Here is a 15007-nt window from a genome sequence, read left to right as displayed (position 1 = left end):
CTTAAGTAACACTGGAAATGTGTTTTGGGTTTCTTTTTTTCTGATGTTTCTCTGAATAGAGTCCAAAGATCAGGGTATTTTTTTTGCTGGTGCCCAGTATTATTTCTGAAGCTGCAATTTCTAGGGTCATTCACAGGCAGACAAACCTGAAGTGTCTACTGCCCTCACTCTCTACATGAGGACCCAAGTTCACATTTTGTAGTCAAGCCAAGCCAGCTTTGGACAAGTCCATCATGTTTTCCTGTCTTTATACGTGTCCATGCTTCTTCTACTTGCAAACTTACTATACAGTTTATAGTGGGAAAACACACAGTGGTCACTTTTCCATGCCAGAGTTCTTTGTTATGAAATCATTCATTGTGGCCCAAATTCCTCAGCTTCTATGGGAAAGCACTGAGTGGACCTGGTATTTGTTGACTGAGTTTTTTTCAACCTTTATCCTAATAATGCATCACAGAAACAGATCTTAGATTATACAGATTTCTGGGAGACTCAACTTTTGTCTGTTTTTCCTCAGCTTTCTTCTCCATGTTGGATATTCAGTTGCCTTTCTGTTGTTTTGACTGTGGTGCATTTAGAGACAAATAGATGGTCTTAATAGACAGGTTTGATTTTTCTGCACAAAACTGATACAATTAGGAAAAGTTTTCCTGAAGAATACAACAATTTGCCCTTCAATATCCTTGACTAAAAAATTCCTTCTAGGAATGCAGGACCTAGGGCCCTGGAAAGTGTGGATGGTTGAGAATCTCACATTCTCCAGGCCTGGCCCAGACTCTCCAGATATCCCTTGTGGACTCCCTTGTCCCCCACCAATGAGAGGGACCAAAAGAAAAGCCCACCCTGAATTCCTCACTCCCAGAGGAGAGGTATAGCTTCTCTTGCCTACGGAGGGAATGACAATAGGACAAACTCGAAGAGAGAATGTCGGGGGGATGCCTTTGCTAGCTCTCAGGCCAGTTGTGAATAGAGAGTTAATTTCCGCCCAGCCCCACGTGAGGCTCCCTAAGTGGCCCATGTGGAGAAGGCTGCATAGCAGCCATAAACTCTAACCTTTTCAAAATTCTTCTTGGCCCCCTGAAGACCTGCCAGCTGGCTTGGCTTTGTCAAATTGCATCATCCCGGCCACTGAGGAGGCCCTCAGGACTTTGAGGCCCAATGGTAAACAGAGTTGGGGGAGGCTACCCCTTTCCTCCCTCCGGATGAGGCCTGCCTGCCCTCTCACAGCTCTGGGGCCTGCCCTGCCACTGCCAGTCCTCTGAATGATGGAGCACAGAGAACCTCCAGGATGTGGCCCTTAGAGCTTCCAAAGAAGCCATGAAGGTTCACTCCTGCCTCATGTGACAGCAGTTCTCATACTGCCAAGGTGCAGCATGAGAGAAGAGAGGAGGTGATGGATGTGTGGATAGGTAGGGGATACTGGAATTTCCTGTCCTGTCTACCCCTCCCCACATATCTGCATGCCACCTTTTCCAAGTCAGACATTTGCAGCTTTCCAGAAAGCCATCATCAATAAAGAGACTTGCAGAGGGGCCTGCCCCAGGAGCTGCAGATAAAGACATCGCCGCAGGCTAAGATCAGCCTATTGACATCACATAGTTATATTTCAGCATGAACCCCAGAGGATACTTCCTACCAGTAAACACCTGGTTTATTGAGAATTTCTGTGGGTTTTTTTTTCCTTCATGCTTAGAGTGTCTATTATCCTCCTCATAAATACTGCTTCCTTTTCTTATTTTAAAATCTGAAGGTACCAAACACCATTTACGTCAACTGCCTTAACTTACACTGGTTTTTACTCTCTGTATATCTATGGGTCTGGTCTGGGTCTCCCTACACCCAGGATCTTTGCAGGGTTCTGCTCTGAAAAATGGTGGCAGGGCAAGGCACAAGGACTCTTTCAACAGCACTCCACCTAGAGGCAGCGGGAGATATGGTGCCTGTAATCCTCTTAGGAGCGCCTGCTGCTGTCCAAGCTTGCACCAGGCTGCGAATGTGCGCCGCATTTAATCAGGACACCCCTACACATCCCCAGAAAGTAGACACAGAACTTTGGAGAGAAACATGGCCATCCCCACCACAAAGGAACCAGAAGCCTTCCAAATGTCAATACACTGCTGCATTTTTCCAAACTTGCTGCTGGAGCGGCCTTTAACATCCTTGGCACCCCACTGTGATCCACCGGCTAAAAACGTCGATTGTTAATTGTCTGGCCATTACAGAGCTGCTCGTTTTAATATAGTCATGACATGAATGAGACCCAAGCTCCCCTTTGCCCCTCCCCTGAGGCACCTTGGGTCTTGAAGGGAGAAGGGGCACTTAGCTGGCTGTGGTACAATGGGGGCTAGTGTTGAGGTCAGCAATAAATAAGGGCTAACATTGTTTTCCCTGCTGGCAACCAGCAAGCCTTGCTTAAGGATTGAAATAATTTACATTTCTGGAGAGAGCAGCTGAGTGATTGAGAAAGAAGACTCTGTTCCTCTTTGCAAGACCTCTCCTCTCTCTCTCTCTCTCTTTCCCTATCTTCCCATTCCTGTATTGCTGCTCTTACTCTAAGATGTAGAGCAAGACTGCTGTGCCTCCCTAACTTCTATCCTAAAGAGGGCTGGCTTGAGGGCTTGAGATGTGGGTAAGAGAATATGTACATTGCTCCAAGGGCCCTTGAGTAAAAACAAAAAGCTCATGAGTAGGGGGATTTGGGCCCAAACATTTAAATAACCCATGCAACAGGGGCAGCAAAGAAAGCCTCCTTCTTCCTAATACTGCAGCTCTTTTTGGTACACAGGCTCTGAAGACTGTTCTAAAAACTTTACCAGCTCCAATGGCACCATTGAATCTCCCGGGTTTCCTGAAAAGTACCCCCATAATTTGGACTGCACCTTTACCATCGTGGCCAAACCCAAGATGGAGATCATCCTGCAGTTTCTGACCTTTGACCTGGAGCATGACCCTTTGCAGGTGGGAGAGGGAGACTGCAAATATGATTGGCTGGACATCTGGGATGGCATTCCACATGGTGAGTGATGTCATTCTCACAAGGCACTTTGTTGCTTGGCCTTTGTCTGTGAATTGCTTTAGTAATTACAAGAAGGGAGAATAAAGGCTCTCATGGGAGCATAACGACTTTCTCTTCTTTTTCTCCAAGGATTGGTTTGAGAGAAATTACAGAAAGGTGGTCTGTTTTTTTTTGGAGATATTTTCTTTAGACTGAGAAGATAGAAAGTCCTTTGGGTGATATCTTTTTCCACAACAAGTTGTCGGGATAGAAAGTGACTCAATGGCCGAACTCTATGACCACCTAGAAGGACTTTAAGCCAGGCAGGCTTAGAAAGCTACTTAACCCCTTATCTTTGTCTTAACTATGTAAGCTGGGTCATATCATCATCATTATTACTAGAATGTTATTATTAATGTAGTAGTATATGCTGAAGAGGTGCATTACTTGAAGCCACAAGAAGTTTGAGACTCACAGATGAAGACCAACACAGATCTTGGGTATAGTCAGTATTGCAAAGGAAATGAATCGTTCACTTTTGTAGTTGTTCTAAGTATTTTCTTATAGAAGAGAGACTTTCTAAGTAAGCAAGAATAATTTCATCTCCTGGGAGAAGCATAAAATTTAACCAGGAAGCTAAGGTTTGGGCTCCACTCTGCTATTTTCTAGCAGTGTGAACAAGGAAACATCACATCTTAACCCTTCTGGAGCTCAATTTCATCTTTCAAAGGATGGGTATTGTAATGACAGCTTTCTCCCAGGGCTGTAAGAACAGAATGAAGCCAGCTCATCAAAGTACTTTTTAATGTGCAGGAAAACCACTAGGCATTGTTCTTAAAGCACATATTTGGTTGTTACGCCCATGCGTGCAAAGACATGGGGTGACACACAGTGATGGGATGGGGTGAATCTATTGAAAATCAAGTTTCCATTTCCTCTTTGTCTTGTGTGTCCAGTTGGGCCCCTGATTGGCAAGTACTGTGGAACCAAAACACCCTCTGAACTCCGCTCATCGACAGGGATTCTGTCCCTGACCTTTCACACAGACATGGCAGTGGCTAAGGATGGCTTCTCTGCGCGTTACTACCTGGTGCATCAAGAACCGCTGGAGAGTGAGTTGATAGATGGGGGTATCAGGGCGATAGGGGTGTACATGGTGGACCTCTAGGGGATGCAGAGGTGGAACCCTAGAGAATTAGCTACGGCATCTGAGCTCAGGGAATGGGAGCCTCATCCTCTTAACAGGCAGTATATATGTACGTATATTCCAAGAATGAATTATTCACAGGCAAAGTCTCACAGCCATCCTAGTCTCAGTTCCCTCATCTATGGTATAAAGGGAATAGTTAGGATGTAAGGTGTTTGAGTTTGGGGCCATTTTGCTGCCTCTCCAGGCCTCAGAGGCCAGTGTTACAAATCTGAACTATTTTAAAGCTCTCTTGCTCTCTCTGTATATGTATTTTGATGTTAAACATCTCTGGCTTTGGGTTGAGTTTCCTTGGCCAGACAATAGAACTGCTTGAACTTTGGGAGCTTCTCCTATAGGCCAGGCACTGTGTGCAGAATTAAAAACTGTTGCTCTGGCCCCAGCTGTCACTGAACTTGCGCTGTAGGCTATGGGCCTCTGGCCCTGAGCCCTGTCTTCAAATCCTGGCCATGCGCTTCAGGTGTGCTGCCATTTCTATTCAGAAGCCCAGTGATCTCTTTAAGGAAGAAAGAAGCACTTTAAGGATCTTAAGAGCTGAGGAAATCCTACCACAGGTGTGGACAGTTCGCTACTGATTTAATTAGAGACATAGCAGCCTGACCTGCAGGAAAGTCTCTGGGCTGTGCTCTGGGTTTACCTTTTGTTTTTTCATGGAAGTTGTGTGATTTAAAAACAAAATCAAAAATTAGTATGACAAATTGTAGCAGGCTCTGCAAATGACCAGTCACAGAGCCAAGGCACAAAATTGATACTGGGGAAAAAATTGTTGGTCCTCACAAAACACATGCACAGGCAAATATTGACCAGTCTCCACAGCATCCAGGGAGGAACTGCTGTTAGACAGCTGGCACTAAGGCCAGAGTGAGTGACTTTGGGGTCTGTTTGCCCAAGCTGGTGGGGCAGGGGGATAGAGTATGGCATGGATGTGCTCCTGAGAGGTCTCCCAGAGACAGGTATTTATGCTTTGTAAGATCTGTCCTCTGTGCTAGAACTCACGAGATAATTGGGTGAAAGAGAGATGCAGAAGTGCCTGGCGGGTGTTTATGGGTAATGCTGTCTTCCCACGTCAGAGCAGCCCACCCAAATTGCCACAAGTCTATCGCTCATCTACCTGTAGGGCAGCCATGGTGCAGCTGGCAACTGAGAGCATCCGGAGCCTGCAGGGATATCAGTTCCTGTATTTTAGATTGTATGCTTAATTTGTGTGATGATTCTTATTTATCCATCACCTAATTTCTTTTAGGTCCAATTTAGTTTCTTTCAGACCCAGAGGGGTTGTCAAGCGCTGAGTTGCTGCAGTTGTTTTTAAACTGCGAGCCTATAATTAGTCTTTTAGATAAGGCAGTGCCTGCAACGACTTGTCCCTAGAAGGAAGCAGGGGGGCGGGGTTGAGGCTGAATCACCTAACTCTGCCCTTGACCTTCTGTACTTCTCAGACTTTCAGTGCAATGTTCCTCTGGGAATGGAGTCTGGCCGGATTGCTAATGAACAGATCAGCGCCTCCTCAACCTATTCTGATGGGAGGTGGTCCCCCCAACAAAGCCGGCTCCACGGTGATGACAATGGCTGGACCCCCAACTTGGATTCCAACAAGGAGTATCTCCAGGTACTTCCTCAGATATCAGGAGGTGTGCAGAGTGTGTGTGTGTGTGTGTGTGTGTGTACTGATGAGGCGGCAGAGTGGCCCCTCAGCTAGAGTGCACAAAGCACACAAGGAAAACAAGCACAGCATACTTGAGAACCCCATTCAATCATTCATCATCCTAACAAGTATGCATACCAGGCACAAAAAGATTGTGCCAGGAACTGTGCTGTGTGCAGAGATACACTGAGGAGTAGGGGGTGGGCTGTCCTTACCCTGGTGATGAACGGGTTTGGGAGAAATTGTTTGGCTGGGATACTGTTTGCCCTATCAGTGTCCAAGAAACATTTATATGTGGTTGCTGGTCTCCCTCCTTGGCACAGGAGTGGCAGCAGAGACCTGGGGGTAGGTGTTTTCCTGAGGGCAGGCTGGTTGGGTGGGAGCTGAATATAGCAACTTCTCCAGGTCTTTGCTATTTAGAGGGAGCCCTGCCAGGAAGGTTTTGCACATAGCTATCAGAAGAACACATGGGAAAATGTCACTGCTGGGAATGAAGCTCAAGTCGCCCAGATGCTCTGCAGCGTCTTTTCAGACTATTGTTTGCTTTCCCTCTGAACAAGTCTTGCAGCTCGTGTTGAGTAATCTTCCCGCACTGCAGCCGGGACCAGTTCTCATCCTTTGGGAAGAGCAAACGCTAGTCATGTACCAGAGCAACATCTGCTTTTCTGACACTCATAGCCAGCCGTGTGACCCACCGACAAGCCTGTCGTAGCTCTGATGTGACATGGTGACCTCTACTCTAAGAAGCATAGTGCAGGAAAGGGAGAAAGATCACTTAGGAACTCCAGGGAGCCCAAGAGTCTCCAACAACAAACCCCTAAGGCCATCTGTCACTGTCTCTCCTCTCTGCCTCTCCAAAAATTCTTTTATCTTGCAAAGCTTCCAGAAAGTTCTTCTTTGTCATTGACAGTCCATTAATTATACTCTTTAATTTTGGCCCTTAATCACATACTTTTCCTGTTGCTATCCACCTGTTTCTCATTCACATGGATGGCAGTGCCACTCCGTTTGAATGTCTCCTAGTGCTGTGGACATACTGAGTGCAAGTCAGTGCCTGCCAAATTGAGTGTCACCCATGTGCAGGGGCTAAAGTTTGGCCACATGGAGGCTACCATTAAGAAACACCATGGTCAACAAAGGAAAAACATCCAGCAATTTCCAAATGAGTTTGAACTGTGAAAAAAGAGGCACCTCAAAATTTTGGCCATTCTCCCTGGAGACCAAAAGGTCAGGATTTGGTGCATAAGCCTAATTGCTTGGGCAGGCTCTGCATGCCCTTTGACCCTTTGGTGACCTGAGCAACTAAAGACATAATGGCATGAGGGAGCGTGGGGATGGGAGGCAGCTATGAGCTGTGGCTTTTGCAACCAGGGCATTATAAGTGAATTGGATTGGAGCAGAGTGGATTTAGCTATTCATTGTTGCTTTAGAACAGCATCTGCTTTTTCAGTCCAAGACAGGCCATAGTTTAATAAGGAAGGATCATAATTCTAGATGTTCAGTGGTTAGGAGAAACTCAATACTAGCCATTTAGATCTGTAAAACAGGAAAAAGAAAGAAAAATAACGAAGTTATATTTGCAAAGTGTCTGATTTAGTGTCAAGTAAGTTGAGTTTAATTGTCCAGTGGAATTGCAGGCTGATACTAACTACCAATACATCTCATGAATCACAGACCAGATTGTGAGCCAAGTATGACAGTGGTGTCCTTTGTAGAAAAAAGCCAGATGCCGCCTCCTGTTGAGAGTGATGGTCCCCTTAATCTTCCCTTTCCTCTCTCCCCAGGTGGACCTACGCTTCCTAACCATGCTCACAGCCATTGCAACCCAGGGTGCAATTTCCAGGGAAACCCAGAATGGCTACTACGTCAAATCCTACAAGCTGGAGGTCAGCACTAATGGTGAAGACTGGATGGTGTACCGACATGGCAAGAACCACAAGGTAAGTTATGTCCGTGCCTCTGAGGCAAGCTGGACAGGTGCAGAAGGGATGAGACAGCAGGAGATTCAAGTTGATCCCATACAAAAAGGCCTTGTTTATAGAGGCTCAAATAATTGAAGAAGGCCAGGGACATGCCAATCCTGAAAATCTCTCTTATGCTAAAGCAATTGGAAAACACCATTTTGCTTAGTCTGGTTGCTGTTGTTGTTGTTGCCTGCTGCACAGGAGAGAGAGAGAGCTGCCGGGTGTGGCGGTGCACACCTGTAATCCCAGTACTTGGGAGGCTGAGGCAGGAGGATCGTTGTGAGTTCAAGGCCAGCCTGAACTGCGTAGTGAGACCCTGTCTCAAAAAGACAAAAAAATAAAAATAAAAAAATGGGGGGGCTTACAGAGTGCTCTCTGACTACAGATGAAGAGGAAAATGTGTTCCCCCTCTATGTCTTCCCACACAGGACTCATTGAGCATTTATGGCCTGAGTCCCTTCCCCATGCTGGGTTAGCAATCACAAAACCACACGAAGCTGCAGTTCAGGAGTTACCGAGGTCTAGAAATGAAAGGGCACAAATCCTGAGAGGGAATCACAATGTCTCAGAGAAAAAAGAAGACAATAAATAATGAGACGAACTTCAGTTCATCAGGGCTGGGATCTGAACCAGCAATCACACCTAGCAGCGAGGCATTGAATCCTCTCGGCTGGTGCCCTTGGTGTCTGCAGCTCTGGGATGTGTGGTCTGCAGATACGGGGCTTTTGTTGTCCACAGGGACGAGTGACTGGCACTCAGCTGTCTTAAGACACGTGGCATTCTGGATCTGCAGCTGGCGACATGCTGGCTGTAATGCAGTGGGCATGGAGAAGGCTTGTTGGAAGCAGCTAGCGTGTCACCTGGGCGGGGCCAAGCGTGAGGTGGGAGCACTGCAGACTGCAGCTGAGCCTTGGGTTAGGAAGGTGTGTGGTATCCTGGGGATTCCCAGAGGCTGCTCTCCTTGCTGGGAAAGGAGCTGGGAGTGAGCAGAAGGGCCTGTTCCTCTTTAGTGCTACAGTACCACCAGGCCTTGGCTGTCCGGTTCTGAATTAATAGAATAAGGCACGTGTGGCCAAAGAGAGTTTGCACAAGGGAATCTGCTCAGTTCCTGGCGCTGTCCCAAGGCAGATTGCTCTACGACTGCTGGTACAACTGGAAGCCTTAGACCCAGAAAATCCTGAACTTTAGTGTTGGCAGTCTTACTCAGGAAATGTGCGTTTTTTAAAGGAGTGAGTTTTTTTTAAAAATTAAATCGCCATAGTAACATGGCAACATTCATGTGAAAATTGTGGTTTCTAGATATTACCTCTCTCTCTCTGTCTCTCTGTCTCTCTGTCTCTGTCTCTCTCTCTCTCTCTCTCTCTCTCTCTCTCTCTCTCTCACACACACACACACACACACACATACATATTCTCTGTTTCCCCAGTAGGGAAGGTGAGGTACTTAGCAATGGAAAGATACCCCACCTTGACCGGTGGGACAGTTCTGGATTCCCATTGACTCAATTTCAGGAAGGGTTGCCAAACATCAGTGGGGAATGGCAAGCAGAATGGGCGCAGGGAGATCCGGACAGAGTGTCCTCATTCCACCCCACTTGTACCTTCTCTCTCAGCTTTTTGATAAGAAACCAGTGGAACCCAGAAGCTCAGCCAATGGGCCTGTGCCAGCCCCTGAGCAGGGTCTGCCCTGGGAGAAAGGAATGAGGCTCACCTGACCATCTCCCTATCCAGGCTCAATGACTAAGCAGCCCTGGCTGGAGGGATACTGTAGCATAAGCCGATTTTAAAAGCACACAGATGGACTGGGATGCTATTTAAAACACCATTTGTAGGAAATCTGCTTTTGGAAATACCTTAGCACTGCACATTTTGATAGAATGCTGTCCTCCCTTGCTTTATCCCTGTATCCGTTCTACAGAGAAGATGTCCCTGGGAACTGAATTTAGCTCTCTGGTCTTTAGCGTCTCTCTCCACTCTTCTTACTGCAAACATCCTCTCTCTTCACTCCTCCTCCCCCCCTCGGTTCAGTCTCTTTCACCAAGTAACCAACTGGGTAACGTGCAGTTTTAGTTTTTGTTTTAGAGTATTAGTCTTCCCCAAATAAAGGGAGCAAGGCAGAGGTAAGGCCCCCATTAGAAATGCATCCTCCCTGCACTTAATAGGCAGGAAAATGGAAAACCTGCCAATTAGGCATTGCCCTGCTCCTCAGCTCCCTCACCCCACTGTGCATGTGGGGGCGGCCAGCAGGCCTCCCCCATCCTCCCCTGCAAGGGTGCACCCCGCTGCCCATTCATTAGCAGATCTCCCCCAGATATCTGTGTTTAATGTGCAGACTCCACACTGTTCATGGTGTGTCTGCACAGCTCTCCAGGCCATTGGGGTTGAAATAGTTGAGTGAACTATGCCAAATAGATTTGTCAAGTCTACCGCAGTTTGATTTGATGCCATGAAGCGGGAGGCAGGGCAGAGAGGAGACCTGGGGCAGTGGGAGAAGGTTTCATCTATGCTGGTGTTACCACCGAGCTTCTCTTTGTGGCCTCTGGACACTGGGCACTGTGCCCAGCTAACTGGTGTTGAGCGGTGGGCTTGAAAGCAAAATTCAGACAACAGGACCTAAGGAAAAAGCAGAGCAGAAAGAGATGCAGCGGCTCAGCAGCCAGCTCGGAAGGTTTGCAAACTTCTAGCACCCTGGGAGTGAACTGGGGGATTGTGACATTTGGGGCCGAAATTTGGGAACTCCATTTCAATTCCCTAGTCACAGTCTATACCAGTGCAGTGTATCAGAGACAAGGGAGTGGGGAAAATAGAGAAAAGAAAGATTAATGAGCATGCAAGGTGGCAGGCAGTGGCTATGCTACATCCTTGCAAAACATTATTTGCAATTTGGACACATGCTGGGTGAGACAAGGTCTGACTCCATGGGGAAATGACTTTCCTCTCACTATAAGGAAGTAAGAGAAAACTAAGGAATTCTTCTCCAGTTTCCCTCCTTCTTAGTCTCTTTCCATCCAACAGGTATTCGTGAGTTTGCCTATGAGAATGTCAACCCGGCTGTTGCTGGGGGATTGTAAGCATCCTTCTGGCAAAATACAGCATGGTGACGCAGGCCATATGCACAACACACTCCCAAATCCTTCTCCAGTTCCACATGCATAAATAGGAAACCTATGATTTTCATGTAGGGCGGGCCCTCCTTGTGCATATTTATGGCTTAACCACAAGGCTAAGCATTCATCCCCTTGATGGAACCCATCTCCAACCCACATGCACCCTTACATTATACAAATTGCTTCACAGAGAATTCTTCAGAAACCACAGCAGAAACTACTGCTTGGGTTTTACCAGCTGCATAAGTAACGTCCCAGACATAGACATAGTGTGGTCAGTGCAGTGGTAGAAGGCTCATGTATGCGTGTGTAATTTCAGGCACAGTTGTGCACACACAGCCCAAGGGGTGCATGGAAGAGCTCAAAGGCATCATGGCCTTGTCAAGGTCCTGTCTCCTGAGATTCCAGTCCCTGAGGCTGCCTTGGAGGGAGAGCCTGTGCCTGAAGAGTGGAGACAGGACTGGTGTCAGGATAGCAAGACCCGGGCTATTCCCCTTACAAGTCTAAGAAAATTCTTCCTTATTTGGTCAGTGTGGGCAGCTCTTTCACTGACCGAGCTCAGGTTACTTTGCTCTTAGTCATGGGGTGACTGAGCTGCTCTCATCTATTTAGAAATAAGTTAGGGACAAAGAGAGAGCCTGTATACCCTGATGGATGGATTGAGGATGGAATGGTGAAGACAGAAAAGATTTAGGTCCATGAGTTTTCAGAATCACCCCGTAATAAGTGTCAGGAATGCTCTCAGCCGTGGAGGTGAACCTATGACACGCGTGCCTCAGTGGGCTGTTGGTATTATTGAAAACTCTAAAAGGCTCACCATCCCTGCTCTAAGCTCATCATATTAACACAGTGACACCCTCCAAGAGGCTCAGGGGCCACGCTACCTCGGACTTACTACTTCAGACTTTCACAGGCTGTGGAACGAAAAGTCTGAGACCAAGCTAGGGATAGTGAAATTGTAGAGTCCAGCGAGAAGCTCCTTCCTGGTCAGCAGCTCACGCTCTCAACAGGCTGCCCTGGGCCTTGCTCTTCTTGCACCCCAAGGGAAATGGACTTTGCAGTTGTTCCTCTCAGGCCCAGAGGTGTACGCTGTCCTGGAGGGCCAGGTTCCAGAGCAGGCCTGAAGGGGAGCGGCACTTGGCCTGCGCTGCCGAGAGCTCCGGGCTCAGCACGGTGGTGTCTGGGTGCCACTGTAGTCGCGGGGATGGGGAGTTAAAAGAACTCGTTATTTGTTTGGTTTGGCCGCATCCCTTCAAAACAAATAACCACCCCACTTCAAAACTCCTCTGTCCTGTATTTATTTTGTAGATTAAAACAAATCATTTTAAAATCAGAGACTTGGAAGGAGAGTGTTGTGTCTGAAAACCAAACCCCCACATTAGCTGGCTAGAGTTAGAAGAACACACCATCTCCTTCAGATCTTCGGGGGTGATGCACTTGCAGCCCTGGACCTTTTCCTTCCCAGCCCCACACCTCGGTGACTCTGTCCCCGTACAGCACCTGGAGATCTGTGGACAGAAGCCTCTCCAGTGGCGGCCAGGACCTTACACCCGCAGAGTTCTTCAAGCAGCAAGCATCTTTTTCACGAGGAGCAGGCCTCTGTGGGATACTTACCTGCCTCGTCTAAAACCAGAGGCTTCGCAGGGCCATGATAAGTCATCTAAACCTTCCACAGGCCTGCACTTGAGCTGCCTTAGATAAATGTCCTCCATCCTAGCCTCATTCTTCTCTTAGGGATGCAATTACTCCTCCAATTAATAATTTGAGTTTTCAAAAAGAACTTCTCCTGAACCTCCTGGTGGGTGTCTGACTTGCCCTTATTCTCTCTGTGGTAGTCATTTTGTTTGTTGTGTAAAGATGAGGACAGTGATTCAAACCACAAGCAAGAAGAGGGATCACCTTCAGACGCGATTGCATTGTCTAGCCGTGGTTATGTATGCTCTGAAGAGGGCTCATGCCCTTCCAAGTTTGAGTCCCTTGATTTATCTGTGCCCCTCCATTATAGCTGAAAAGAACCCAGCATGCGGGGGGCTGGGATTTTGCCTGGGTGTTTCATTTCCTTGGCCAACCCCGGTGAACCTAGATAAGCATGGAAGGGAAGGCCTGATGTAGTGCATTGTCACACTCTGCTGTCACCAGTCTTGCTCTGTGGTTGGTAGGACTCCACCCAGATGACACCTGTGGGCAGCAAGGCACTCCGGAACCTCATTCCCTGTTTTGTGGCTCTCTCCTGCCCACTTGGGAGACAGAGGCACCGTCTTTTTAAAAAGAGCTCCAAACAGTGTTAGGGATGTGTTTGGACGTGGTGGGCCCATGTTTCTCCCTCCAGCTTTTCCAGAGGACGTGGCTGGTCCTTGTCAGGCTGCTCATTGCTGTGATGTCACGTTCTCCCCCAGCCTGCCTCTTCTCCAGCTCGGTCCCTGAGCTGCCCTCTTCCCCTCTTCTCCCTGATGCTTTTCTGTCTCAAATCCTGAAACCCTAATCCTGTTAGTAGGCTGTGTTCCAGGGCTCAGTGTCTCCATGGGGGTAACATAATCCTGCATTAAATCTAGAGGCCCACAAGGCACTCACAGATGGGGATGTGCACGTCCCACCCAGCTCCACTCTACCCCCAGGAAGGACTGCCTGCTCCTCTGTCTGATGACAAAAACAGCCCTAAAGTAAGAGAGCAGAGCAGAGGTCATCAGAATCATAAACGAGCATTTGCTTGTTAGGGAGCCTCTTTGCCTTTCCCCATCCCTACCCTCCCTGAGTCTCCCTCCCTCCCTCTGTCTCTGTCTCTCTCTGTCTCTCTGTCTCTCTCTTTCTCCCTCTCCCTCTACACGCACACACACACACACACACCCCTTCTGATTCTATCTAGCTAAATTCCCACATCTACAGAATGAAGGCAGCTTTTGAAAAAATTTTATAGGCTTTAAGGGGGAGTTTAAAGAGAGAAATGTCAGGACCATGATTTACAAGCAGGGAGGGAGAAAAGCCCATTACCTCAACATCATTTTCTCCCCCTGCCCCCACCTTGCCTGTTTGGTACAACAAATTAATTAAACGGGATGGTGTGCATTGATTAACAACTTATTTTTATGTGCAGACCCGATGGCTGGTTTCGGAGAAGAGGCAAGAAGAGGGTGGGAGGGGAGGATAGGCTCTTCGTGTGGCACCAGGACGAGGTGACGCGGTTGTTTCTGAGATGTGTTTATACACCGCGACAGTGGCTTCCCCAGTTTCTGCCCACTGTTCCCGCCACCCTCCCTTTTCGCCTGCTTTGTTCTCCTCCTCTTTGACTGTCTGTGCCAAGTCGATTGTAAAGGAGAACTTTGGATGCAATGAAACATTTATTAGCGGAGAGAAATATTTATTTTTTTAAAAAAGGTGAAGAACATCTCATGCACAATTTCTACCTCAGGGCTCCGGCATAGGCTTGTCTTTGAAAATTTTTCCTGCTTTCTTTGCAGTCCCTGGAGCTAGAGGAGTTCAGATATTTAGAGCAAGACAGAAGTAAACAGTAGGTCACACCATAGGCAGGGAAGAGACAGGCACGTGCAGGCAGAATACAGAAGCCCTACTCAAATCAGACGAAGCACATGGAGGTGAGACCTGGTACCCATCAAAGGGCCCTCGCCATTTAGGAAGATTAAACAGCCATGCGATGGCTGGCCCTGTGCAGTATCTCTACTCCAAGGAGCTCCAAGACCTTGCAGACATGATGACATACCTGTAGCATCTGCATTGCCCTGGACACCTGGATGCTGATAGCAAAGATTAATGGCAGATTGATGATTCAACGTGTAGTGAAAACCTGAAAAAAGTTAGTAATAGAAGCAGTAACTTTCTAAAGCTGTGATATGGGTGAACAGAGTTGATACTCATTGTAATTAAGCACTTCAATTGTGAATTGTAGGGCACTACTTTTTATAAAGCCATATTTCTATAGAGAAATTTAGGAGTGATACAGAATTGATGAATGACTAAATTAAGTTTTACTGGATTTTTGTAAATAATAATCTCTAGAACTTGCAAATTGAGGATTCATTATGCTGTGGTCAATTTCAAATACTTTTTATTTTTTTATTTTTTTATTTTTTTTTTTTTT

General features: G+C 47.2%; 1 protein-coding gene across 8 annotated transcripts in view; it reads left to right on the top strand.

The window, feature by feature from the left end:
- Positions 1–15007, top strand: part of Nrp2 (neuropilin 2) — a 119169-nt gene that overhangs the window by 36337 nt on the left and 67825 nt on the right. For all 8 annotated transcript variants that reach the window (XM_013520730.1, XM_013520731.1, XM_005397004.2 and 5 more), the window contains exons 4-7: positions 2786–3016; positions 3952–4107; positions 5639–5808; positions 7629–7784. In XM_013520730.1, coding sequence (XP_013376184.1) covers positions 2786–3016; positions 3952–4107; positions 5639–5808; positions 7629–7784 — 713 coding nt within the window. The remainder of the gene's footprint in view (positions 1–2785; positions 3017–3951; positions 4108–5638; positions 5809–7628; positions 7785–15007) is intronic.

Source organism: Chinchilla lanigera, unplaced genomic scaffold (genome assembly GCF_000276665.1).
Source record: "Chinchilla lanigera isolate Chin_1 unplaced genomic scaffold, ChiLan1.0 scaffold00056, whole genome shotgun sequence".
Classification (NCBI taxonomy): Eukaryota; Metazoa; Chordata; class Mammalia; order Rodentia; family Chinchillidae; genus Chinchilla; species Chinchilla lanigera.
This window is presented reverse-complemented; position numbering and strand designations above follow the sequence as displayed.